The sequence below is a fragment of the Pristiophorus japonicus genome, chromosome 11 (assembly GCF_044704955.1).
Source record: "Pristiophorus japonicus isolate sPriJap1 chromosome 11, sPriJap1.hap1, whole genome shotgun sequence".
Classification (NCBI taxonomy): domain Eukaryota; kingdom Metazoa; phylum Chordata; class Chondrichthyes; family Pristiophoridae; genus Pristiophorus; species Pristiophorus japonicus.
Genome location: NC_091987.1, coordinates 66,071,074 through 66,095,889, shown reverse-complemented (window position 1 = coordinate 66,095,889; position 24,816 = coordinate 66,071,074). Strand labels below are relative to the sequence as shown.

Genomic DNA, 24,816 nt, shown 5'->3' with positions numbered 1-24,816 from the left:
CCATAAGCTCCATTACCGCTTCTAAGAGGCGGGGATGGAGCGGAGAGGCCTTAACGACCGGAGGCAGACGGATTGGCCGATCTGTCCAAAATTGCCCCTGGGCCGGGAGTGGCAGGAACGGGTTTCCGCTCTGCCAGTGTTCCCGCCGCGACAGGCACACGTTGACCCCTTACCGACTGGTGGCGACCCACTTTCTGAACCCCGCGCAAAATTGCCCCGCAGGAGCGGCGCTGCCGCCGGTCGGTGTCACTGACCGCTTTCCTCGGTGGGGAGCTGTCTGGCTGGGCGACATGTCCACCTTTAAAGGGGAGGCCGCACTGCCGGCGACTCCATCTTATTTTTTATTGTTGGCCGACTGCTAGGTCGGCCGACAATTATGCCCACGCATTCGACCAGGCCGCCAACAGGCAGCCTGGCACCCCCTCTTGGGTGCCAGGCCGTTGGCCCGGCCGAAACCCTCCCTGGTGGCCTATGTTTGCCACTAACATGGCTGTAGAATTTGCAGCGGCCCTCCCCTTTAACTGAAGGGGTGGGACCTGGTGACGCGTGCTGATGACTTGGAGTGATGGTCGTTCCGACCCGCCCGCACTTCCGCCCCTCTCCCGACACCAACACCACTCCGGCTAGAAACAAACGAATCAACAGATTGTTCACCCCATGCATTGGGGCAGACGGATCACTTAAAAATCGGTAGGTGCGCCCCGTTTCGGGCGGAGGGCAATTTCAGCCCCTATGTATTTATATTTCAGTAAAGCTATTGATACTGTGCCATACAAATGATTAGTCCACACGATACAAAAACGAGGAATGTGGAGATGATAAAAGTAGATTCTTTTCCCTCAATCTGGTTCAGCGAAATTACTGAGTTGAATACCGTTTCTGCCTTAAACAAAGCAAGCTTTTATTTCAAAGCAAGTCTCGATCGAGGACTTATCAGACAGAAGGAATACTCTCTCGATAGAGCGCACCCACTTCCTACGGACAAGTGAAGTTACATTGTAAAGGGACGACGGTTATACATTTTCGGTAAAAGATAACAAGATACAATTAGAGTGACATCCTAGTTCAGCCTATCCCCTTTGATCCCTCTTTCCCTTTATCCACTCATAAGCCGACCTTAGTATGGTCTGATTTTACACAAAGGCCCATTATGAGATAATAAGACCTTGAGGTTTTTCTGCAAGCTGTGAGTTTTGTTTCAAACTGTGTTAGTGTTGTAACATTTTGCAGGCTCGAGTCTGAGATGTCATGGCTATTCCTCCATGAATTCTTTGTTAGCTTATACTGTCCATATATAATTCCCACGTTCTCAACTTCTCGACTTTAATGTCTGTATAAATTTAATATCCATGTTCAGTATGCATTCTCAGAGACAGGCAAGTTTCTGAGGTGGATTGAAAATTGGTTAAACTAAAGAAGCAGAGAAGGGAGCTGCATTTACATGCCACAGGGATCATTGTTGTTTCCAGTCATACATAAATAATTTAGAGCTGGCACCAGCAATAAAGCAGTCTAAGTTTTCAAATGACCCCAAATTGAGCAATGAGGGAGTTCAACCAGTTGGGAATAGGCAAACCAAATATCAAGCGATCTGGATAGGTAGTGAAGGTGGACTTAGGAATGGCAAGTAGCATTTAATACAGACAAATGCAAGGAAATTAGACTAGAGAAAGGAAACAGTTGATATATAAACAAAGTGTTCTGGGCAACATGACCCAGAAACAGGAGAGGGACCTGGGGATATTGGAGAGAGGAGGTATTGATGTTTACAAGATTCTTAAGGGAATAGGCTACTTGAACCCTGATAATGGCCCAGATTTTACTGTCAAAATAACGGTGAGGCTAATGGCACTCATCATTATTTATGCATAAATGATACAGCAACTTCAGACGAGGGCGTGATGAAATGCCAATATTCTAAATTTGCTGTCTAAGTTGTGCTGCTCCGCAGTTAGCTTTGCAAAAATGTTATTTTGCTGTCTGCCTCACCATTAAAATGTATTAAATGTCGTGAAGTTGCTGTGTTTGCGGGGTAGATACGAACTAAATTCACCACTAAGTTAAGTCGTGTCATTACAACTGTAAGTACCCTTTTCATGGCATGATAATTGTTAATTGCTGTCAATCAAACTCTTTGGCACTGAAAATTAACTAACAAGTGTGGAGTCTCATTCCTTCAGGTTTTAATTCGGGATTTAAAAAATGTCAAATTTAAAATTTGTACTTTTTTTACTTTTCCTTGCTGTCTTTTCTCTCTTAATCCAATCTTTCTTTCCCTCTCATTAATTATCTTTCTTTACCTGATTTGACATTAAATTCACCCACTCTACTGTCTTACTCAGTCCTTCAAGCTGATTGGTTAAGAAGATACATAATTGGTTACCCAGTTCACTCAGGTCCCAGATGCCTATTTATCTCACCGTTATCAGCTTGCACTTCTAGCAACTTGTCACACACAATTTTTACAAACCTAAACATGCACAAATAGGTCTAACTAACACCAGACGCTGCTATATACCTTGCTACAGCAAAATCTGGGCCATTATGTTTAAGATTGTTACAGACTTTAGAATCAGGGAACAGGGGCACAAGGCTAGAAGAGGAAAGCTGTGCAGATAATTTAGATTTAAATACCCTACTCAGAGGGTGGTGAATGTGTGAAGTATACTGTTTGGAAAGGCAGTGAAGGCAGAGAGTGGAGAAACTTAAGGGAGAATTGGATAGAGTAGACGATTTATCGATATTAGTGTTTGGAATTGGCCAGATGAACTGTAGAAAATGTTCTGGTCCTGTACTCTTCATTGTTCAGGTACACCTGGAATAACCTACATACTTTCTGGATTCAAAGATAGATACTGCTTAATTTTTAAAGTTAGGTACTGTGTAACTTTTAAACTTTAGATATTTTTGATATATAAAGCAGATTAATACATTGCACGTGGACTGGTAGTGACCCAAGTTAGAATTTCAGCTTTATCAGTCACTTAAACTTACCTATTTTCCATGCTTTGAATTGTTAATCTTGGCAGTATCGGAGACAAGCTTCCTGTTTGACAAGGAGGGAAAATCAGCAGGGGATTCAATTTGGGTCAGATTGTGGCATTTCTAATTAGCAGGTCACAGCGTGTCACTATCATATAACATGGAGTAATCAAGGTGAATGACGTGAAATGTAATGTAGAGAAGGATTTTTTTCGGGGTGGGGGTGGAAGTGGAGAGCTAATTGCTACTATGTGACTCTTCCATATCTGGAAACATATTATTTACATTCTATGTCATTTCAAATATTTATCCTACACATTTGTATTCTTCACTAATAAGTTCAGTTTAGCTATGGGGAAAGTGGGGTGAGTGAATTTGTTTTAAAGACTATTTTGAATTCGGAGCGACTTTAGTGCAATTGTGTTAAAGGCCAAGTTTAATTTGCAAAGATAAGCTCATCGTTCTATTGCTATTTCTTAATTCCCAAAGCATTTGTAAACTATTCATGGTAACTTAAGTGTTATTACAGAATGTAGACATGCATGCAGACATTGAATACTTAAACCTCACACTAAAATAAGACCATGCAAACTTGATTTATTTAGTATAAGTAGTGTCCGAGCTAGAATTCTATTTTTCTGGTAGCCATGATGTACAGAGGTTAATAAATTTGAGAGAGAATTCCAGTCTTTTTAGTTTTACAACTGGTGGATGACACAACTGAAAGATTAAATGCTAGCTTATGGAGGGCATCTGCAGGCAGAAATATAAGAGGCTTCAAGATTGTATAGTGGAATGGAAAGCTACTGTAGCTTAGATATTCTATCTATGGTTTGAATATTAACGATCTAGTAAGATGGTTTTAATATGAATGTTTGGCATCTTAAAATTTGATGTAAATGTGGCGCAAGTTTAATTAACATTTTATTTTTCAATAAAAATACATATGAAAGATATGTAGTTCAATTTAACACAAACATTACAAGCAGCAATTTAATAGTATGTTAAGCTATACCATTGAAATCGGTATTATATTTAGATTTATTTAAAGATACAGCCATGTGTACCTTGTAAAGACCTCTAAAACTTGTGGCTTAGGGCACATAGTCATGTTAAGAAACAACAACAACTTGCATTTATTTAGTGTCTTTCACGAAGAAACAACATCCCAAGGGGCTTCACAGAGGCATATGGAAAAAAATGGATGCTGACTAAAGAACAAAATATTAGGAGGTGTGACCAAAAGCTTGGTCAAAGAGTTGATTTTAAAGAGAGGCTTAAAAGGAGAAGCGGAAGGTGGAGAGGTCTAGGAGTTCGGGTGTTAAATTCCAGAGCAACTGAAGGCATAGCTGCCAATGGTGGGGCAAAAGAGGATACATTAATAATAATATCCTATTTTAAAGGGAAATGTTGCTGCACTGTGAAGCTTTTGTGCCAATTAAGCTCCTGAAAGAGCTGGGGACAACTGAATCTGGAAAATCTGTGATATTGTTTCAGGGATAAAATTACATATTCACAGGTGCTGTCTCTACTGCAGCACACATTTTGGAATTTGTTTTAGTATGTTTTGCTGAATGTTTATGCTCCTTAAATGTTAGTGCTAAGAAATGTTGTACTGCTTCGCTCTAGGACCCAGAATTCGCATCAGGCACTGCAAGGTTAGATGTAGAGGAAAACTCCCTCTGTTCAGCCCCAACCTCAGAAGAACACCCCCACCAATTCACCACTTCACCCATCAGCCACTCCTTGTGGACTGTCTGAATGATATTGCCAATTTGTGACAAGCTAAGGGCAATAGTGACTTATGGGCCATTGCCCACTAGAAAATGAATTGAGACTTTTATGTAGGACCCTTTATAGCCAATAGAGAAAGGATACTTTATGTTCATTGGTCTTGGGTTCCAGAGATAAAAAGACAGTGAGTTTTTCAGTTAACTAGCCGCAGACACAATCAATGGGACAAGATATAATTGGCCATGTCATTTTGTAGCCTTCTAGTTTCAAACCTGATAGAGCGCCTTGCAATATACTTTATCAGATGATAATATCCCTGTAAAGTATATATGTGCAATGTCCAACCATGTCAACTGAGGAAGGTGGGATGGGTAATACGTGAAAGGAATAGGAGGGGGAAAAAAATGAATCAGGCCATTTTAAAAGGAAAATGACACAAACAAATTCTTTCAAAAATAGCTTAAACATTGTAAATAGAAGAAGTTGTTAGGAAAATAATAGGTTTGAAAGAGCAATAATAGATATTCATTTGTATTGAAATTCACAGGAGACATTCTGCAAGAGCAGTTTTGACCAATAGAAATCATTGACTACCCACAGGCGTGGCTATGGCAACAGTTTTTTAGTCACATGCGCTATTAGTAGAAATCACCTATCACGCAATAAAGATCAATGTCCGTCACGTGTATATTTACTTATCTTCATTTTTTCATCGTGACATTTCTTCATCGTGACATTTCTCTAGAGGAGACTTTAATACTGATTGTGTGGTGGAGCAGTAAGTCCCATACAGGAAGCAGAAACATTGTAGATACTTGGTCGACATTCAGGTGAGTTTCTGTCGAGGGCAGGTAAGTAGTAATAATATGTATACAGTAAGTAAAAATGAAAATTTTTGCACTGTGTAAAGAGGAAAGAGTGAATTGGAACTGGGGACAGTTTGATACTCTAGAGTCTATTTCAGTTGTACTGGCGAGAATTACACTATGGTGACCTTGAATACTGATGGTTTAAGTAAATCCTTCCAGGAAACAATATGGCTGGGGATTTAAGATTTTCAGTCAAATGACTACGAATGGGCAACTTCGCGCAGAGCCACAGAATGAATTTACTGTTCTGTAACAGGTCTGAAGGACATTTTGTTATTGTTTAGTGTAAATGCTGTATTTTTTTTAAATCAAAAAAGGAGACAGTTTTGGCATTAAAACTTGAGTATTAAATTCAGTGCTATCCAGTAGTGGGTCATTGCAAACACTGCAGAAATGTTGTATTCTGTATGATAGTGCAAAATTTCAGCCAATGTACATTTTAATTGATATGTAATTATTCATCTATAAATTTGTCATTACAACCATCGATACTTCAATGTTGATATTTTCACATTTTAATGATACAAAACACTGGCCAGTGGCACCTGCATTGAGAACTGCTGTTGGCATCAAAAACAAAATTTTAAACTGAATAAAATCATTTGTAGCAAAGTTTGTCACTGGATTTTTCAACTGGTATTCATTGCTGTAAGCAATCAATCTGGAGACCAGGAAAATTTGAGCTAAGTATTCTGAATGGCACTGCCAATAGAAATTGCAAATTTCCAGCAACTTTAAAATGGCATTAAAGTCTTCAAAGTGAACTTTGTTCTTTTTCACATTAGTAACCTTGTTAATTAAAGTCTATATGCAGTGTTATTTGATCTACTGTTGCTACCCTCCATTTTTATATATCAATTGTTTACTCCTATTTGAACAGGAGTTAAAATCACAGGAGTATAGCATGGTGCGTAATCTTCAGCATGTGCTGTTTTGCTTACATTTGTTTATAGTGCATGGATACAGGTGCAGAGGGCTGAAAGGGAGTGTAGAATATATATCCTCATTGCACTTGGCATTAAAGACCCACAGGTGTGTGTTAATTATCTTGAGACTAACATCTTGGATATAATTGCAGAGCATTGCATGCACTGCCTATGACTGACCATGGAGTGGTTACTGAATTGTATTATTTCTTGCCACCTAACGTACATGGGCAGTCCACAGTGACCATAGCTATTGTTTGGCTCTTAGTGACCACAACTGTAAATTTTTATGATTCTAGCTCCTTCTGAGCTACCACAAGGCACTTCACAGCAGTTAACTGATTCTCAGTGCAGTGATAAGTCCAGAGTTTCACAGTTCCTCTGGTGATGTATGCATGCTGCTATGTGACGTGGACCATATACCATATACAGTAGACACCTCAAATTGCTGGAGAAATACCACGAGCGATGCCTCCGCAAGATCTTGCAAATCCCCTGGGAGGACATACACACCAACGTCCGTGTTCGCGATCAGGCCAACATCCCCAGCATCCAAGCTCTGACCACACTCGACCAGCTCCGTTGGGCGGGCCACATTGTTCGCATGCCCGACACGAGACTCGCAAAGCAAGCGCTCAGCTCGGAACTTCTGCATGGCAAGCGAGCCCCAAGTGGGCAGAGGAAACGTTTCAAGGACACCCTCAAAGCCTCCTTGATAAAGTGCAACATCCCCACTGACATCTGAGAGTCCCTGGCCAAAGACCATCATAAGTGGAGGAAGAGCATCCGGGAGGGCGCTGAGCACCTCGAGTCTCGTCGCCGAGAGCATGCAGAAAACAAGCGCAGGCAGCGGAAGGAGCGTGCGACAAACCAGACTCCCCATTCGCCCTTTCCTCCAACGACTGTCTGTCCCACCTGCAACAGAGATTGTAATTCCCGTATTGGACTGTTCAGTCACCTGAGAACTCACTTTTGGAGTGGAAGCACGTCTTCCTCAATTTCGAGGGACTGCCTATGATGATGGCAGTCCCTCGATGATAGGCATCCACCTATATGATGATGGCATCCACCTAATGCAACAGAGATGTAGGTAGTGTTGGAAATGTATTTTTGTAATAATATAGACAAAGGCTGCTGTCCTTTACCTATGTGCCAAAAATGAGCTTGAAACACGGAGTCAAACACTTGGAGATTTATTAAGGGTTAAATGAACAAACATACTCATAGCCAACATTGAGATTATAAAAGATGCTTGCAACAGAAAAACGCATTTTACAGCCAGTTGAGCTCAAACTTAACCTTCTCTCTTCTCTCTCCTCCTTATTCCAATTTATTTTAACCTCATATCCTAATTATCTCGCCTTTAAACTCAGCTATAATGCCATTACATCACCATCAGTCTTGGTTTTACATTGCGTATTATTGGTTCAACATAGCAAAGACACTAAAAGGCTCCATTGCAAGGTTTCAGGACATAATATAAATTACCTTATCTATTTACATGTACAGAAAAGAATAAACGTATAGATGAGAAGATTAGAATTATCCAAGGCTATTTTATATGACGACAGTTACAGCCTTGCAGATCTGTTGACGTTCTACAGATATTGCCTGTCAGCTACATTTGCAGGTTTTTAGTTTTATGTTTTTCACTATACAGCTAACATAAAATGAAATCAAATATGAATGGATTCTTTTACTATCTCTCGATCTTGATCTCTAACAGTAATAAGACTTCTTTGGTATTGACAGAATCCTTAGAGTGCAGAGGATCATTGATTGTGCATATGCACATAAAGGCAAGCCAAGCAGTGCCCTACAATAATACAAAATAGCGTTACTCAATGTACAGATAGCTTGTGATACTAATGCCAGATAACCAGAGAGCTTTTGTAACATGTACTTTGTGACAGTTCAACATTCAACATCTCTTCCACAGAGAAGCTGAACTAGATGGAGGGGTACTGGGTGAATTTCACAGCGCTCTGTGATCTTGGCTGTGATGATGCACTGAGACCCATGCAAAAATCAGGGTGCTTATTAAGTGGCGCTTAGAAGTCTTGGAGATTGGAAGGTGGTGCGTTACAGTAGACACTAGAAAAGCAAGATAGTGATGATGTGTTTTCGTTGCAAAATATGGCCATAGAACGAGGCATCAACATACATAAAAATGATGAACTGCAGGCTACAAGGGACGAGCAGGACAAAGTGGGACCCAAGGATGTGGTGACTTTGAATGATGCTTTACTGTGAAATGCCCAGGAGCGTTAGAAGGCAGTCGAGATATTTTTCAGCTGAGATCTGACACTGTTATTTTAGAAATGTCTGGAGGAGGGGCACATTAACAGTTCATTCTGCTTGCGCTTTGGGGTGCAGATATTGTCCTGTAGTTTACACAAATGGTTTCATTGCAACTGAAAACTTCTGAGTGTTTGACAACATTTTAAGCAATATTCTCTGGGACTTCATTGTCTTTTGCTTGCTTGTAAGATTCCAACCATCTTGCTGTAAGGGTTACATTGTGCTGGGCTCTCTCCCACAGAACCATCATGCATAATGACTATATAGGAAGTATAGAGGCTCTTGTCTGCTAAGATGAGGCTACAAATACTTAAGGAGCACTATTTTTGAAGTGAAAGATCACCTGGTTCTTATCTTCCGTTGTGTGTACTTTTTCTAACAGGTGTTGCCTGAGTTCTCCCTCGCCCTCTTCCTCTATCCTTCCAGGCCTGAGTGTGCATCCTGAGACACTGCCAAATGTGCTACAGCCTGATGGTTGCTAGATGAAGAACATAAGAACATAACATAAGAACATAAGAATTAGGTACAGGAGTAGGCCATACGGCCCCTCGAGCCTGCTCCGCCATTCAATAAGATTATGGCTGATCTGATCATGCACTCTGCTCCACTTCCCCGCCCGCTCCCCATAACCCCTTATCCCCTTATCGTTTAAGAAACTGTCTATTTCTGTCTTAAATTTATTCAGTGTCCCAGCTTCCACAGCTCTCCGAGGCAGCGAATTCCACAGATTTACAACCCGCTAAGAGAAGAAATTTCTCTTCATCTCTGTTTTAACTGGGCAGCCCCTTATTCTAAGATCATGCCCTCTAGCTCTAGTCTCCCCTATTATGTATGCAACACCTTGTAACCAGCATTCTACCGCCACCAGAGGGTGCATTTGTTGGAGTCCCAAGGGATCCCAGCATCTGGAGTCAGAATAAAGAGACTAAGGTCACACTTACCCAATTCTACAGTACTCAGTCACATTGCTTTATTTGAGACTTAACAACTGGCGACGAGTAATGGATAACGAACCATCACGCGAAAATGCAGAGGACTGTTGGGTATCCTGGAGAAATTCTCAGAAGGTGCCGATTGGGAAGCCTTCATGGAGCGACTCGACCAATACTTCGTGGCCAACGAGCTGGAAGGAAATGAGAACGCGGCCAAATGAAAAATTCTCACCGTATGCGGGGCAACAACCTATGGCCTCATGAAGAATCTTCTTGCTCCGATGAAACCAACAACCAAATCGTATGAAGAATTGTGTAAGCTGGTCCGGGAGTACCTAAATCTGAAGGAGAGTGTTCTGATGACAAGGTATCGATTTTATACATGTCAACGGTCTGAAGGCCAGGAAGTGGCGAGCTACGTCGCCAAATTAAGGTACCTTGCAAGACATTGCGAATTCGATGGATTCCTGGAGCAAATGCTAAGACACTTTTTTTGTGCTTGGCATTAGTCATGAGGTTATCCTTTGCAAACTATTGACTGTTGAAACACCGAACCTGAGCAAAGCCATAACGATAGCCCAGGCATTTATGTCCACCAGCAATAACACCAAACAAATTTCGCAACATAAAGATGCATCGGCAAGTACTGTACACAAAGTAACGTCGTTTTCAGGCAGGAATGCATATGACAGAACATACACGCCTGCAGCTGCATGACCTCAGATGACTCCGAGTCCGCCATCAAGTGTGAACGCGAGGCAATTAACACTTTGTTGGCACTGCGGAGGTGATCGTCGAGCCCGTCAATGCCACTTCAAACACTATACGTGTAAAGGCTGTGGAACAATGGGACCCTCCAGCGAATGTGCAGACGAGCTGCAAACCCTGCAAACCATCACGTTGCAGAGGAAGACCGATCCATGGCGGATCAAACTGAACTAGAGACTCGAACCAAGGAGGCAGAAGTGTACGGGGTACACACCTTCACCATGAAATGTCCACCGATCATGTTAAAAGTTGAACTGAACAGAATTCCAGTATCCATGGAATTGGACACGGGTGCGAGTCAATCTATCATGAGCAAAAAGGCCTTCAAGAGGCTGTGATGCAACAAGGCACAAAGGCCCAAGCTGAGCCCTATTTATACCAACCTGAGAACTTACACTAAAGAGCTGATCACTGTAATTGGCAGCGCAGCAGTAAAAGTCTATGATAGAGCGGTGCATGAACTACCACTATGGATTGTACCAGGAGATGGCCCCACACTGTTCGGCAGAAGCTGGCTGGGAAAAACACGCTGGAACTGGGACGATATCTGAATGCTTTTGTTCGTCGACGACGCCTCATGTGCCCAGGTTTTGAGCTAGTTCCCGTCGTTGTTTGAGTCAGGCATCGGAAATTTCTCTGGGGCGAAGGCGCAGATCCACTTGGTTCCGGGTACACGACCCATCCACCACAAGGCACGTGCGGTGCCATACATGATGTGAGAGAAAGTGGAGATAGAGCTGGACAGGCTGCAAGGAGAGGGCTTCATCGCGCTGGTTGAGTTCAACGAGTGGGCCAGTCCAATTGTTCCGGTTCTCAACGGCGATGGCACGGTCAGAATTTGTGGGGATTATAAAGTAACAATTAACCATTTTTCGCTGCAGGACCAGTACCCGCTACCAACTGGAACTCTGGGACACTGAGGCACGGAGTCACAGAGACACGGACTCTGGGACACTGAGACACGGAAACACAGAGACACTGGCACACTGGGAAACGGGGACACAGAGACACAGAGACACTAGGGCACTGGGACACTGGGACACTGAGACACTGAGGACCAAAGCAGACGACCTATTTGCGATGCTGGCAGGAGGGAAGACATTCACCAAGTTGGAACTGACCGCAGTCTGCATGGCGCAGGAGCTGGCGGAATCTTTGAAAGGCCTCATCTGCATCAACACGCACAAAGGTCTGTTCATCTACAATAGATGCCTGTTTGGGATTTGATCAGCCGCGGCTATTTTGCAAAGGAACATGGGGAGTCTGCTAAAGTTGGTTCCGCGCACCGTGGTATTTTCCAGAACGACCGATTGATCACTGGTTGGGACATTTGCAGAACCTGGAAGAGGTTCTAAGTCAGCTAGATTGTGTGGGACTCGGGTTGAAACGCTTGAAGTGTGTTTTCCTGGCACCAGAGGTCGAGTTCTTGGGGAGAAGAATCACGGCAGACGGCATCAGACCCACCGAAGCCAAGACGGAGGCCATCAAGATCGCGCTGAGACCACAGAACGTGACGGAGCTGCGGTCGTTCCTGGGACTGCTCAATTATTTTGGTAATTTCGTACCCGGGTTAAGCACCTTGCTAGAACTTCTACATGTGTTGCTACGCAAGGGAGATGGCTGGGTATGGGGGAAATCACAAGAGACTGCTTTTGAAAAAGCCAGAAATCTGTTATGTTCAAACAAACTGCTTGCTCTGAATGACCCATGTAAACGTTTAGTGCTAGCTTCGTACGTGGTCGGGTGTGTGTTACAACAAGCAAATGAATCGGGAACATTGCAACCGTTCGCTTATGCATCCAGGAGTTTGTCCAAGGCCGAAAGGGCCTACAGCATGATTGAAAAAGAAGCTCTGGCATGCGCTTACGAGGTGAAAAAAATGCACCAGTATCTGTTTGGGCTTAAGTTCGAGTTATAAACTGACCATAAGCCGCTCATGTCGCAATTCTCAGAGAGCAAAGGTATCAATACCAATGCCTCTGCTCGCATCCAAAGATGGGCACTCACGATGTCTGCATATAACTATGTAATTCGCCACAGGCCAGGCAGAGAGAACTGCGCTGATGTTTTCAGTCGGCTACCATTGCCCACCACCGGGGTGGAAATAGCACAGCCTGCAGCTCTTGGTGATGGATGCATTTGAAAACAAAAAGTCACCCGTTACGGCCCGCCAGATCAGGACCTGGACCAGCCAGTCCCTTGTAAAAAAAAAAAATGTGTCCTCCATGGGAGCTGGTCCAGCGTCCCAGCGAAGATGCTTGAAGAAATCAAGCCGTTCCAGCGGCGCAAAGACGAAATGTCCATACAGGCGGACTGTCTTTTATGGGGTAATCACGTTGTTTTGCAGGAAGACGTTCGTATGCGACCTATACAGTACCCACCCAGGCATACTAATGATGAAAGCCATATCCCACGTGTGGTGGCCCGGCATCGACTCAGATTTGGAATCTTGCATGCGCCAGTGCAACACTTGCTCTCAACTGAGCAATGCACCCAGGGAGGCAACGCTAAGTTTGTAGTCATGGCCCTCCAATCCGTGGTCTAGGATCCACATTGACTTTGCTGGCCCGTTTCTAGTCAAAATATTTTTGGTTGTTGTGGATGCTTATTAAAAATGGATTGAGTGTGTGATAATGTCTATAAGCATGTCCACTGCCACCATTGAAAGCCTATGAGCCATGTTTGCCTGATGTCCTTATCAGCAACAATGGGCCGTGCTTCACCAGTGCTGAATTCAAGGAATTCATGACCCGCAATGGGATCAAGCACGTCACATCTGCCCCTTTCAAGCACGCATCTAACGGCCAGGCAGAACAGGCAGTCCAAACCATCAAGCAAAGCTTCAAACGCGTGTCGCAAGGCTGCTTGCAGACCCGCCTGTCCCGAATCCTGCTCAGCTACCGCACCAGACCCCACTCGCTCACCGGGGTTCCCCCTGCCAAACTGCTCATGAAAAGGGCACTCAAAACAAGGCTCTCTCGTCCACCCTGATCTCCATGATCATGTCGAAGGCAGGCGGCATCAACAAAGCATGTACCATGATCACGCAAATTTGTCACGTGATATTGAAGTCAATGACCCTGTATTTGTACTCCACTATGGACATGGTCCCAAATGGCTTGCTGGCACTGTCATAGCCAAAGAAGGGAGTAGGGTGTTTGAGGTCAAACTTGCAAATGGACTAACTTGCAGAAAGCATTTGGACCAAACCAAACTGCGATTCACAGACAGCCACGAGCAACCTGAAGAGGACACCACCAACTTCGACCCTCCGATACACACACAAGTGGCAACCGACATCACGGTTGACCACGAAGCTGAACTCATCATCCCCAGCAGCCCATCAAGGCCAGCTGTGCAGCAGCCCAGCGAAGTCCCAACCAACTCACCTGCACCTGTGTTTGTACCGAGACGATCGACTAGGAAGTGGAAAGCCCCAGATCGTCTCACCCTGTAAATAAGTGTACTATTGACTTTGGGCAGGAGGGGTGACGGGGAGTGATGTTATGTATGCAACACCTTGTAACCAGCATTCTACTGCTACCAGAGGGCACATCTGTTGGAGTCCCAAGGGATCCCAGCATCCCTTGGGAGCACTGCATATAAGCAGGCCTCCCATGCTGTGCCGGCACTCTGGAGTCAGAATAAAGAGATTAAGTTCACACTTACTCAATTCTACAGTACTCAGTGACATTGCTTTATTTGAGACATAACATCCCCTATCAGTGGAAACATCCTCTCTGCATCCACCTTGTCAAGCCCCCTCATAATCTTATATGTTTCGATAAGATCACATCTCATTCTTCTGAATTCCAATGAGTAGAGGCCCAACCTCCTCAACCTTTCCTCATGTCAATCCCCTCATCCCTGGAATCAACCTAGTGAACCTTCTCTGAATTGCTTCCAAAGCAAGTATATTCTTTCGTAAATATGGAAACCAAAACTGCACGCAGTATTCCAGGTGTGGCCTCACCAAAACCTTGTATAGCTGTAGCAAGACTTCCCTGCTTTTATACTCCGTCCCCTTTGCAATAAAGGTCAAGAACGCCTGCTGCCTACATGTGCATACAAACCTGAGGGTTTTATTTTATAACACTCCTGTGAAGCGCCTTGGGATGTTAAAGGCGCTATATAAATACATGTTGATGTTGTTGTATATTAGTTGATTTGCGTATCATGAAATCTTGCATAGTTCTTAGAACAAAAATAGCAGTAGTGGTAAATCTTATTCTCATTGTCCTTTTATTCAATCTTAAAGGAATTGCTAAACAAAAATGAGTGAAGAGAATAGCGTTTCTTCACAAGTTGAAGAATATGAAGATGACTTTGAGAAAGACCTTGATTGGTTGATCAATGAAGAAACAAAAAATAGTGATGACGATCCAGAGGTAATAAGTGAAAACAATTGTGTATGCTAGGTGCATGTATTGATACTAGTGAGGTACAATTACTTTCATAGGGGTGTAGATGTTAACCTTAGTGTCAAGATCTTGCCGATAGGTTTGTTTCTTTATTCCCAGTATAATAGAATTGTCAGATAGATATATGTTATGGAATAAAATGAAAAATATATGAACATCAGCCTAATCTGCTGCAAATGGCTTTTTTCAGCAAAGTAAGCATTTGCAAGAGTGTTAAACAAAAATTAAAAGGAATGCAGGCAAACATCCCGAACCTGTTTAATTATGATCAATTTAAACTGTTGTTTGAAGTTACATTTCATGATCTTTCCCCAAAATGCACTTTGTGTTTCACTAAAATTTGGTGATCTCTTTATAATTCAAAATTACCCACCTTTTCATTTCAAGCAACAAACCTAAATCTTTTGTGTATGCTTTTAACTACATTTATTTTAACTTTGCTTTTTTAATCAATATTACCATAGTGAATGGACCTCTGAAATTTCCTCTGTTCCTCCTAAATTCCAAGGCCTAGAAATTCGGTTCTGTAGCTCCTGCTGTTTGGGTGCCGAATTGGGATCAACATGGCTTCTGAGCAGCACGCGCACACTTCTGGTGCAGGCTGTGCTGGACACCATCTTGGTGAGGGTGGTAGGGCATTGTTAGGTGCTTACGCTAAAAGTATGGTAAATAGGCATATGACATCAAGCTGATTTGATGCCAGCGCCGCCATTTTCATGATAATTGCTGGAGCTAACTTAACCTCTCGCAACCTCGCTCAGCTAAACATATGTTCAGCAGCAGGAAGGACCCCAGTGGTACTTAAAGGGATCAACAACTTTCAGGTAACTTGCTTTATGATTTCTACTGGCTCTTTGTAAATTTGTGGAATTGATTGGAGCTTTCTAGAGTTATTTAAAGTTGGTGAGATCACGGGGAGTGGAGAAGGCCTTGCTTTCAAGGGTTCTGGTCAGACCACTTGCTCCCAGTCATGGGTGCTCTATTTGTCATCCCCCTTGCTCTTCAGCATGACTGGGAGATGGAACAAAGGCAGCAAACAAGAGGACAAGCTGCTCGCAGAAGGAGGAATGGGAAAAGGGCTCTCAGCAGGAGGCCTTGCCAAACAAGGGTCTTCTGAGAGCAATTCTCTTACCTCAGCCTGAGCCAGGAGCAGTGTCTAAGACATCTGCAACTTACAAAGGAGATACTCACAGAACTCTGCCACCTCTTGCAACCAGACCTGCAGTCTCTCTCCAGGGCAAGGACAGCACTGGCAGTGGCTGTGAAGGTGACTGTGACCCTGAATTTCTTAATGTGGGATCCTTCCATGCTGGAGCAGGTGACATCTGTAACATCTTCCAGTTTAACATCCACTGCTGCTTACGAGAGGTGACAGAAGCTCCTTATGGCAGAATAGGGAACTTCATCGTGTTCTCTCTGACTAGAGAGAAGCAGATGGAGCATGCATGTGATTTTGCCAGGATAGCGGACATCCCCCTGGTGCAGGGTGCCATCGACTGCACGCATGTGGCTTTGCGGGCACCGTATATAAATGCTGAGTTGTTCCGCAACCGCAAAGGTTACCACTTGCTGAATGTGCAGTTGGTGTGACCATGCTCAGCACATCAAGATGGTGAATGCCCAGTATCTTGGCAGCAGTCATGATTTTATTCTGGGCCAGTCTGCTATTCCCACAGTCTTTGAGCCACCAAGACAAACCAGAGGGTGGCTACTGGGCGACAAGAGCTGTCCCTTGACCACCTGGTTCATCCATCATTCTTTTCTGCAACCCAGCCACATGCGGACAGATAGGGGTTTGCCGCCAGGGCAGCCCCGTACACCGCTCCAAAAATAAAGGAGGGAAATTTAGAAAATGTCGACCCCTCCACGCCGACTGAGCGCTGATTGCTTTCTGCTTTTGATAATTACTCTTTTTTTTTTTAAAGGAGCAATTTCGGCCCCAAGATCTGTTTCAAAATAACCAGTAAATGTTCAAGGATCTTTTTACCACAATGTCATGATCATTCTGTGAATAGAATAATTTTAAGGTTTACTCAGATGAATGCTCTGGTTCTCCACAGGATTATGAAGATGATGAAGACATTGAAGCCCAAATTAATAAAGAACTAGTTAATGAGGAAAATGAAGACAAGGAGAGCGCAGCAGATGAAACACAATTTGGAAGTCATGCAGAAAAATCATGTGAATTGAATGAAGATCTCAATAACCACACAGAGATCACCAGTAGAGAGGGAAATGTTACTGCCAATCAGCCTGATCCCATATCAGATACAGATAGCGAGAGTTCATTACAAGAAATAAAACGGGAGGATCAGCAGGAAGGAGAAGAGCAGAGTGAGGAAGTAAAACGCTATATAATGGACAAGATTGAGCAAGCCAACAAGAAGCTGCAAGATGAAGATCCTGTGGATCAAAATCGAGAACGCAGATTGAAGTTCAAAGACAATTTGGTTGACTTGGAAGTGCCACCTGTGGAGTTTTCTGAGATGGAAAAGGATAATGGAAAGGTCACAAATCAGATGTCTGAAATGTGTATTTCAAATGATGCTCAAAAAATCTATGATAACACAGGAAACGAGGGGGATGAGGACAAAAACAAGAACAAAAAAGTGTTGATGGAAAAGGATGGAAAATTTGAACTTGTGAATTTACAGGATTTTGAAAGTCAAGGTTTATTACCTCAGATCGCTGATGCATTCAGTGAGAATGAAAATAAACAATCTCACTGCTCCAATGATTTAAATTCAGATAATTCTAAAGGAAGCAACCTCTCAAGCAGTCAGAACAGTTTATCTCCATCGCCAACAGAAATGCTTCATGCACCAAAACCACCAGATGAACCAAAGGATCGAGCAACTTCTGCAGTTAATACACAGAAGAATGGAGCTCAAAAATTACCTCGAAGGGTGCAATCTGCAATAGTTTCCCCAAAACAGTCCGCCCACCTGATTACCCCAGAACAAAAGGAGCTTAATTGGAGAACTCAACAAAAGAAAGAGCAGCTGAAGATGGAGGTAGATTTGGGGTATTAAAGCAATATAAATCAAGTTCTTTTATAGCAAGTTGTTAGTTGATGCTTATGCTTTCTTATGAGGATCTGTACCCTAGTGAGAATAGTATGTTGAGAATGTGGGATTTTCTTTTGTTTGCGATGTGGATGACACTGGTGAAGCTACGTTTATTATAGAACCATAGAAGTTTACAGCACAGAAGGAGGACTTTGACCTAGCACAAAGAGCCAGCTAAGATGAGCCAATCAAAAACGAATCTCACTGCCGTGTTTTCTCCTATTACCTTGTATTTTTCACTGCTACAAATATTTATCCAATTTTCCCTTGCTAGAAGATCCCTTATCTCTGTGGCAAAGTATTTCATGCTCCAACAACTGTCTGGAAAAAGTAGGAGAATATATAATGGAAACCAGAGTGAATATGCTGAATAATGTCTGGTAGAAAAGCTATACAGTACACAGTAAGGCTTGGTACATTTTGCTTTTGTAAACCACAGAGATGAGCCATGCATTTGGTTTATACCATTGGTATTCTATTCATAAAAGTTAAACCTTTATATTTTTATTTTGGAAAAAAGCAACGCCCATCAAGTGACTGTTAAACATATTACAATTAAACATATAACGAATATGCCATAACGAAGATGTGCACCACATTATTATATTGAATGTTTACAGTGGATTATTTGAAAATCACATTTAACATCAAGTTAGACACTTGCACTCATAAGATCACAAAATAGTTACACATGAGGAGGCCCATTCAACCTATCTTAGCTCATCCATCTAAAACAAATATACATGTCCACTGTTTCTTAAATTATTTCAGGATTTTTGCCTCCCTGTCTAGAGGGCCTGTTGACATATTGATCACTCCTTTCAGCAACCAGGGATACAACCAGAAACTTCTTGTTTGATGCTTCTCTCATGTAGGCTCAACTTCTGTCATTTCTTGAGATGCTACAGTCATTGCTCCTTTGAATTTTCATCTCTTGTTTCTCCTAAGGTCCAAATATGCTGTCTTGCATGCTGTTTCGGTTTCTTAAATCTATATAAACTCTGTTGTTATATGACCACTTTTGTGTGATTTCAAATGTGCATCAACTAAAAGTGACATTCTAATTTGGAAGTCATGTTGGTGTTGTGTGCACTAAAATCGAGGGCTCTAACACTGATATAGCTCTAAACTTGGTATCAGACTGGATAAAAAAATTCCCAGGCAGTTTTTAAACTTAATTCTCAATATCTAAGTGATAACACTCTAGTTGACTGCTATAATTAAAATTTAACTAGCTGCTGAACAGAACTCTGCATGAATGTTCGCATGCTCATTTGTCGCTGCGCAAAGTGAAATGCTTACCCATCTGAGATACAAATCAATAGCATAATAACGCTCCAAGACTCATAACACAATTTTATTCAAACTTATTCTTTCCCTGGACTTCAAAACCATGGAACTCCTTAACTTCCTTAGATTTTTCTAATTCCTGCAATATATATGCTTTACAATCCAAAGTTTGATGTCAACACTATCTCTTGCTTAAATAAAAACAGAGAATGCTGGAAATCTCAGTGGGTCAGGCAGCGTCTTTGGAGAGAAAAACAGAGTTAACGTTTCGGGTTGACGACCCTTCGTCAGAACTCTTGCTTTATCTCTTCTACTGTTTTGATATTGGCCTTCATTATGGGCTTTAGCCCTTCACATGTTTCTTAGTTTATAAAAGTCAGAGCTACTGTTTACAATATTTTAATAAATTATGAAAATATTGTTTTTTTTTTAGAAAAGTGTATAGTAAGATGGCTGTGGCTGTGACCATTTAACAATCTCTAAGAAATTGCACAATGCTATAGAAACTGCTGTATCTGAGAGGGGAGAAATTATGGTTGTATAAACTGGAGGGGTGGGGTTAGTAAAGTGGTTCTATGGGATTGACAAGATTAATGATTGTCCCCTTGTTACAGCTTAGTTAAATATGATAATTTGTTGTATAAGATAGGGGCAAGAAAAACTGAGGAAGAGGAGCGGAAGAAAGAGGAGAATAAGATAGCTTTTGGGGTCTGGCTTCAAAAGAAGAAACAGCAGCATCATGAAGAAAGGAGAATTCAATGTGCAAAGGAAATAGAAAGAAAGAATAGTAAGGTACTGTAATTAGAATTGTTGTACTTTTTCTGAAACTTGAACTCTTAGTTCTGCATAATTTATCAAATTACACTGCAGGAAAATCTGGCTCTGATTACGATCTTAACCGTAAGCACCTTAACCTTTTTCTCATGAAGGAGACAGTATCCATTTTGTTTACCTGCTTTTTGGTAATGTTACTCTATGGGCCCAAGTTTCCACATGATTTGCGCCTGATTTTTAGGAGCAACTGGTGGAGATCGGACTATCTTAGAAATCGCAATTCTCCACATTTTTTTTTCTGCAGTTCTAGTCAGTTAGAACAGTTCTACTTTGGAACAGAATTTTTTCTTCAAAAGGGGGTGTGTCCGGCCACTGACACCTGATTTGAAAGTTTCCACAGTGAAAACGTACTCCAAACTAAAGTAGAATGGAGCAAGTGAAGATTTTTGTAGAACTGAAAAAACCTGTTCTACACATTAAAAAAATCAGGCGCAGGTTACAAATTAGGCGTCCAGAACGTGGTGGAGGGGGAGGGGTGGGGGGGGGGGAAGGGAAGTCACTAAATTCTATAATAAATCCTTATTTATACTTATGCAAATATTATACAAATAAATCCAACCTGAATAAACATTTATAAGCAAAGAAAAGATTAAATAAACCATCTTCCTACCTGTGTGAAAATGCTTCAGGCAGGCCTTTCGGGACCGAAGGCTGAACGGGCCGGCCCGAGACTTCGGGCAGGGCCCGTCCCCAGCACCAGATTTACAGGTAGGTAGCGTCGGGTCGGGTCGGGTCGGTTTGGGTCCGGGGGGGGTGTGGTGGGGAGAGGGGGGGGAGGTCAGGTCGGATCCAGTCCGGGAGCGGGGGGCGGGAGCGCGGGTCGGGTCGGGTCCAGTCAGGGGGGCGGGGAGCGAGAACAGGAGCGCGGGTCGGGTCGGGTCCAGTCGGCGGGGGGGCGGAGCGGGAACTGGAGCTCGGGTCGGGTCCAGTCGGGGAGGCGGGGAGCGGGAACAGGAGCGCGGGTCGGGTCGGGTCCAGTCAGGGGGGGGGGGGTTGGGGGGGGGGGCGGAGCGGGAACAGGAGCGCGGGTCGGGTTGGGTCCAGTCGGCGGGGGGGGGGGCGGAGCGGGAACTGGAGCTCGGGTCGGGTCCAGTCGGGGAGGCGGGGAGCGGGAACAGGAGCGCGGGTCGGGTCGGGTCCAGTCGGGGGGGGGGGAGCAGGTGTCGGGTCTGGTCCGGAGGCAGGGGGGGTGTTGGAGTGGGTGTCTGGTCTGGTCCGGAGGCAGGGGGGAGCGGGGAGCGGGTGTCGGGTCTGGTCCGGAGGCAGGGCGGGGTAGCGGGGAGCGGGTGTCGGGTCTGGTCCGGAGGCAGGGCGGGGGGGCGGGGAGCGGGTGTCGGGTCTGGTCCGGATGCAGGAGGGGGGGGGGGAGCGGGTGTCGGGTCTGGTCGGGGGGGGGAAGCAGGAGCTGGCCGTGGGAGGAGCCTTATTCACGCAGCCCCAGTGAGGCCATTCGGCCAGGGCTAGGGGCTGCGTGCTTCGGGCCCCTCCCACACAGTTCAGCGACTGGAGCTACTGCACTTGCGTGCCCACTGTAGCGCGCATGTGCAGAGGTCCCGGCACTGTTTTCAGCGCAGGAACCTGGCTCTGCCCCCCCCCACAGCTCGTGCTGGCTGCGCCGAGGGCCAGAGGACCTGCAGGGAGATGGAGAATACGGAGGATTTTTTTAGGTGCACTTTGTGGCGCGAAAAACGGGCGTCCACGTCAGGACTGCGCCGTTCTAGGCGCGTGTGGAAACTTGGGCCCTATATGTTTTATCGCTTTCCTTTTAAAAAATTTCTTGTCTACTTTTTGTTCTTAAAATACTTAATAATTCTCAAAATAAATTCTCTACGCAATTGTGCTCCATTATAGAGACTTGAAATATATTAAAACAAAATCACACTGATATCTTACTCTAATAAATAGCCATAATAGTTGATTGTAATACTTTATAAGAAACAGCAGTAAGAAACAGTGGATAGATCTTGCAATAGAGTATCCACATGCACAGCTCTTAGAAATATTTAAACCTCTATCTTAAAGCCAAGAGATTTGTGATTTGGATAAAGGCAATCGTGACTGCACTACAATGTAACCCCATTGTGAGAAATGGCCAAAGACCCTGCTGAGAGTTAAAAAGACCATTTTCTTTGATTTTTAAACAGAAGCTTGGAGAAAATGTTGCCTCCACTCCAACACAAAAAATAGACAACGTCATCACTGCTATCCCAGTGTTGTATAGCACCAATACCAATTTGCAGTGCTTCAAGCAAAAAACAAAGTGGACAGAAGCCCCTCACTTTTTTCTACTGTAAAGTCTTTACTCTATAGCATGAAACCACAAGCGGCACATTCTGGGGACAAGGTCACTCTGTGACCTGCTCTCTTTATTTACAGGACTCCAAAGACCCTCCTGCCCAGAAACTCAATCTCAGGAGCTAAGAACACACATTTAGACTTCTTGAGTCGCAGGCCTACCCGGTCCAGTCGGCGTAGCACCTCCTCCAGGTTGTGGAGGTGTTCTTCGGTGTCTCGACCCGTGATCATTCCAGGAATAGATTTAAGCAGGCTTTCCATGTTTTGTTGAAAAATTGCGGCCGCTGATCGAATGCCAAACGGGCACCTGTTATAAACGAACAGTCCCTGGTGGTCAGTAGTTTAGATTCGTCGGCCAGTTCCTGGGTCATATAGGCTGAAATGAGGTCCAACTTGGTGAACAGCTTGCTACCTGCCAGCGTGGCGAAGAGATCCTCCGGTCTCGGGAGCGGATATTGATTTTGTAGGGACACCCGATTGATGGTGGCCTTGTAGTCGCCACAGATCCTGACCGAGCCATCCTCTTTTAGGACGGGAACGATGGGGCTCGCCCAGTCGCTGAATTCAACAGGCGAGATGAGGCCCTCTCTCAACAGCCGGTCCAGTTCGCTCTCTATCTGTTCCCGCATCATAAAAGGCACCGCTCTGGCTTTGTGGTGCACTGGCCTGGCGTCCGGGGTGATGTGTATCTCTACCTTAGTGCCTTTGAAAGTCCCGACGCCCGGTTGGAATAGTGAATCGAATTGTTGTAGGACTTGTGAGCACGAACTTCGTTCCACAGATGACATTGCGTGAACATCCCCCCATTTCCAGTTCATCTTGGCTAACCAGCTCCTCCCCAACAGTGTGGGACCATTGCCCGGAACAATCCAGAGCGGCAGCCGATTCACTATCCCATTGTGTGTGACAGCCAACATTGCACTGCCTAGCACCGGAATGATTTCTTTGGTGTAAGTCCGTAATTGTGTCTCGATGCATGCTAATTTGGGTCTACTGGCTTTAAGTGGCCATAGCTTGTCAAATTGCTGAACTCCTATGAGTGACTGACTGGCCCCAGTGTCCAGCTCCATGCGTACAGAGATGCCATTTAATAAAACCCTCATCATCATTGGTGGCGTTCTGGTGTATGAACTGTGAATATTCGCCACTTGGACCTGCTGAACCTCGGCGTCCATCGATTTGCCCCAAAAGTCATCCTGCCTCAAAGAACCCTCTTCTGGTCCATCCACCTCGTATATTAGTCTGGTTGTAGGCTTCCTGCACATTTGAGCTAAATGGCCACTGAGATTTCAGTTCCTGCAGACAAACTGTTAAAATCTGTAAGATCTAGCTGAGTGTTTTCCCCCACACCTCCAGCATGAGTTAAAGTTTCCATTGTTGGGAACAAAAGGACTATGGCCAGGCATTCCACGCTGACTGTCCCTTTGACTGCTCTAAAGTACCCTATTAGTGGGTGTCAATGGCCCCATCCCGGGCCGCATTGTCCACTGTGATGGCATGAATGTCCATTCAGCCTGCCATTTTCTCTGTTGCAGTCCTACTCTGGGGTCTATTGCTGCCTGGGGAATGTCGGACTGCCCCTGCCTGCCTACAGGGCTCTGAGTCGCATTGATGATGTTGACTCCCTGATCCATCGCCGCGTTAGAGGCAGAATTGCGCGCGTATATTTTCGTCTCTTCCTCCCCTGCCATGAAAGTTTGAGCCATCAACGCCGTCGCTTCCAAGGTCAAATCCTTGGTCTCAATTAATTTGCGGGAAATTCCCGCATGATCGATTCCCTCGATAAAGAAGCCCCTTAGCATCTCCCCCCCTGCAGGCGTCTGTGAACTTACAAAGGCTGGCCAAACGCCGGAGGTCCGCTATGGAGTCCGGTATGCTCTGTCCTTCACGATGTCGGTGGATTTAGAATCTGTGTCGGGCCATATGTATGCTACTCGCCGGTTTGAGGTGCTCCCCGATCAATTTGCTAAGTTCTTCAAAGGTTTTGTCCGCCGACTTTTCGGGTGCTAGTAAGTCCTTCATGAGCGCGTAAGTCTTTGGTCCGCAGCTGGTCAAAAGATGAGCCCTTCGTTTGTCGGCCGCTGCATCCCCCAGCCATTCTTTCGTAACAAAGCTTTGCTGAAACCTCTCAACAAAATCGTCCCAGTCTTCCCCAACACAGTACCGTTCCTCTGTGTTACCGGTGGCCATTCTCGTGGGCCGTGAATTCCCGTTTCTCATCGCCAATGTAAAGTCCTTACTCTACAGCATGAAACCACCCGAGGCATATTCTGGGGACAAGGTCACTCTGTGACCTGCTCTCTTTATTTAAAGGACTCCAAAGACGATGACCCTGTGTGGGACCTCCCTTTTTATACCTGTGTGATCAGGTAAGGAGTGTCTCCCACAAGTTCACC

The 24,816-nt window shown here is 44.3% G+C and overlaps 1 protein-coding gene across 6 annotated transcripts in view; it reads left to right on the top strand.

Moving 5' to 3' along the window:
* ccdc181 (coiled-coil domain containing 181) overlaps positions 1 to 24,816 on the top strand; it is a 69,647-nt gene that overhangs the window by 34,160 nt on the left and 10,671 nt on the right. For 2 of the 6 annotated variants that reach the window (XM_070892938.1, XM_070892940.1), the window contains exons 2-5: positions 5,462 to 5,546; positions 14,771 to 14,900; positions 16,994 to 17,947; positions 19,937 to 20,083. In XM_070892938.1, the coding sequence (XP_070749039.1) occupies positions 14,787 to 14,900; positions 16,994 to 17,947; positions 19,937 to 20,083 (1,215 nt within the window). In that variant the 5' untranslated portion in view covers positions 5,462 to 5,546; positions 14,771 to 14,786. Of the gene's footprint in view, positions 1 to 5,461; positions 5,547 to 9,194; positions 9,336 to 14,770; positions 14,901 to 16,993; positions 17,948 to 19,936; positions 20,084 to 24,816 lie in introns of all 6 variants that reach the window. The other 4 variants (XM_070892937.1, XM_070892942.1, XM_070892941.1 and 1 more) reach the window with 3 other exon arrangements.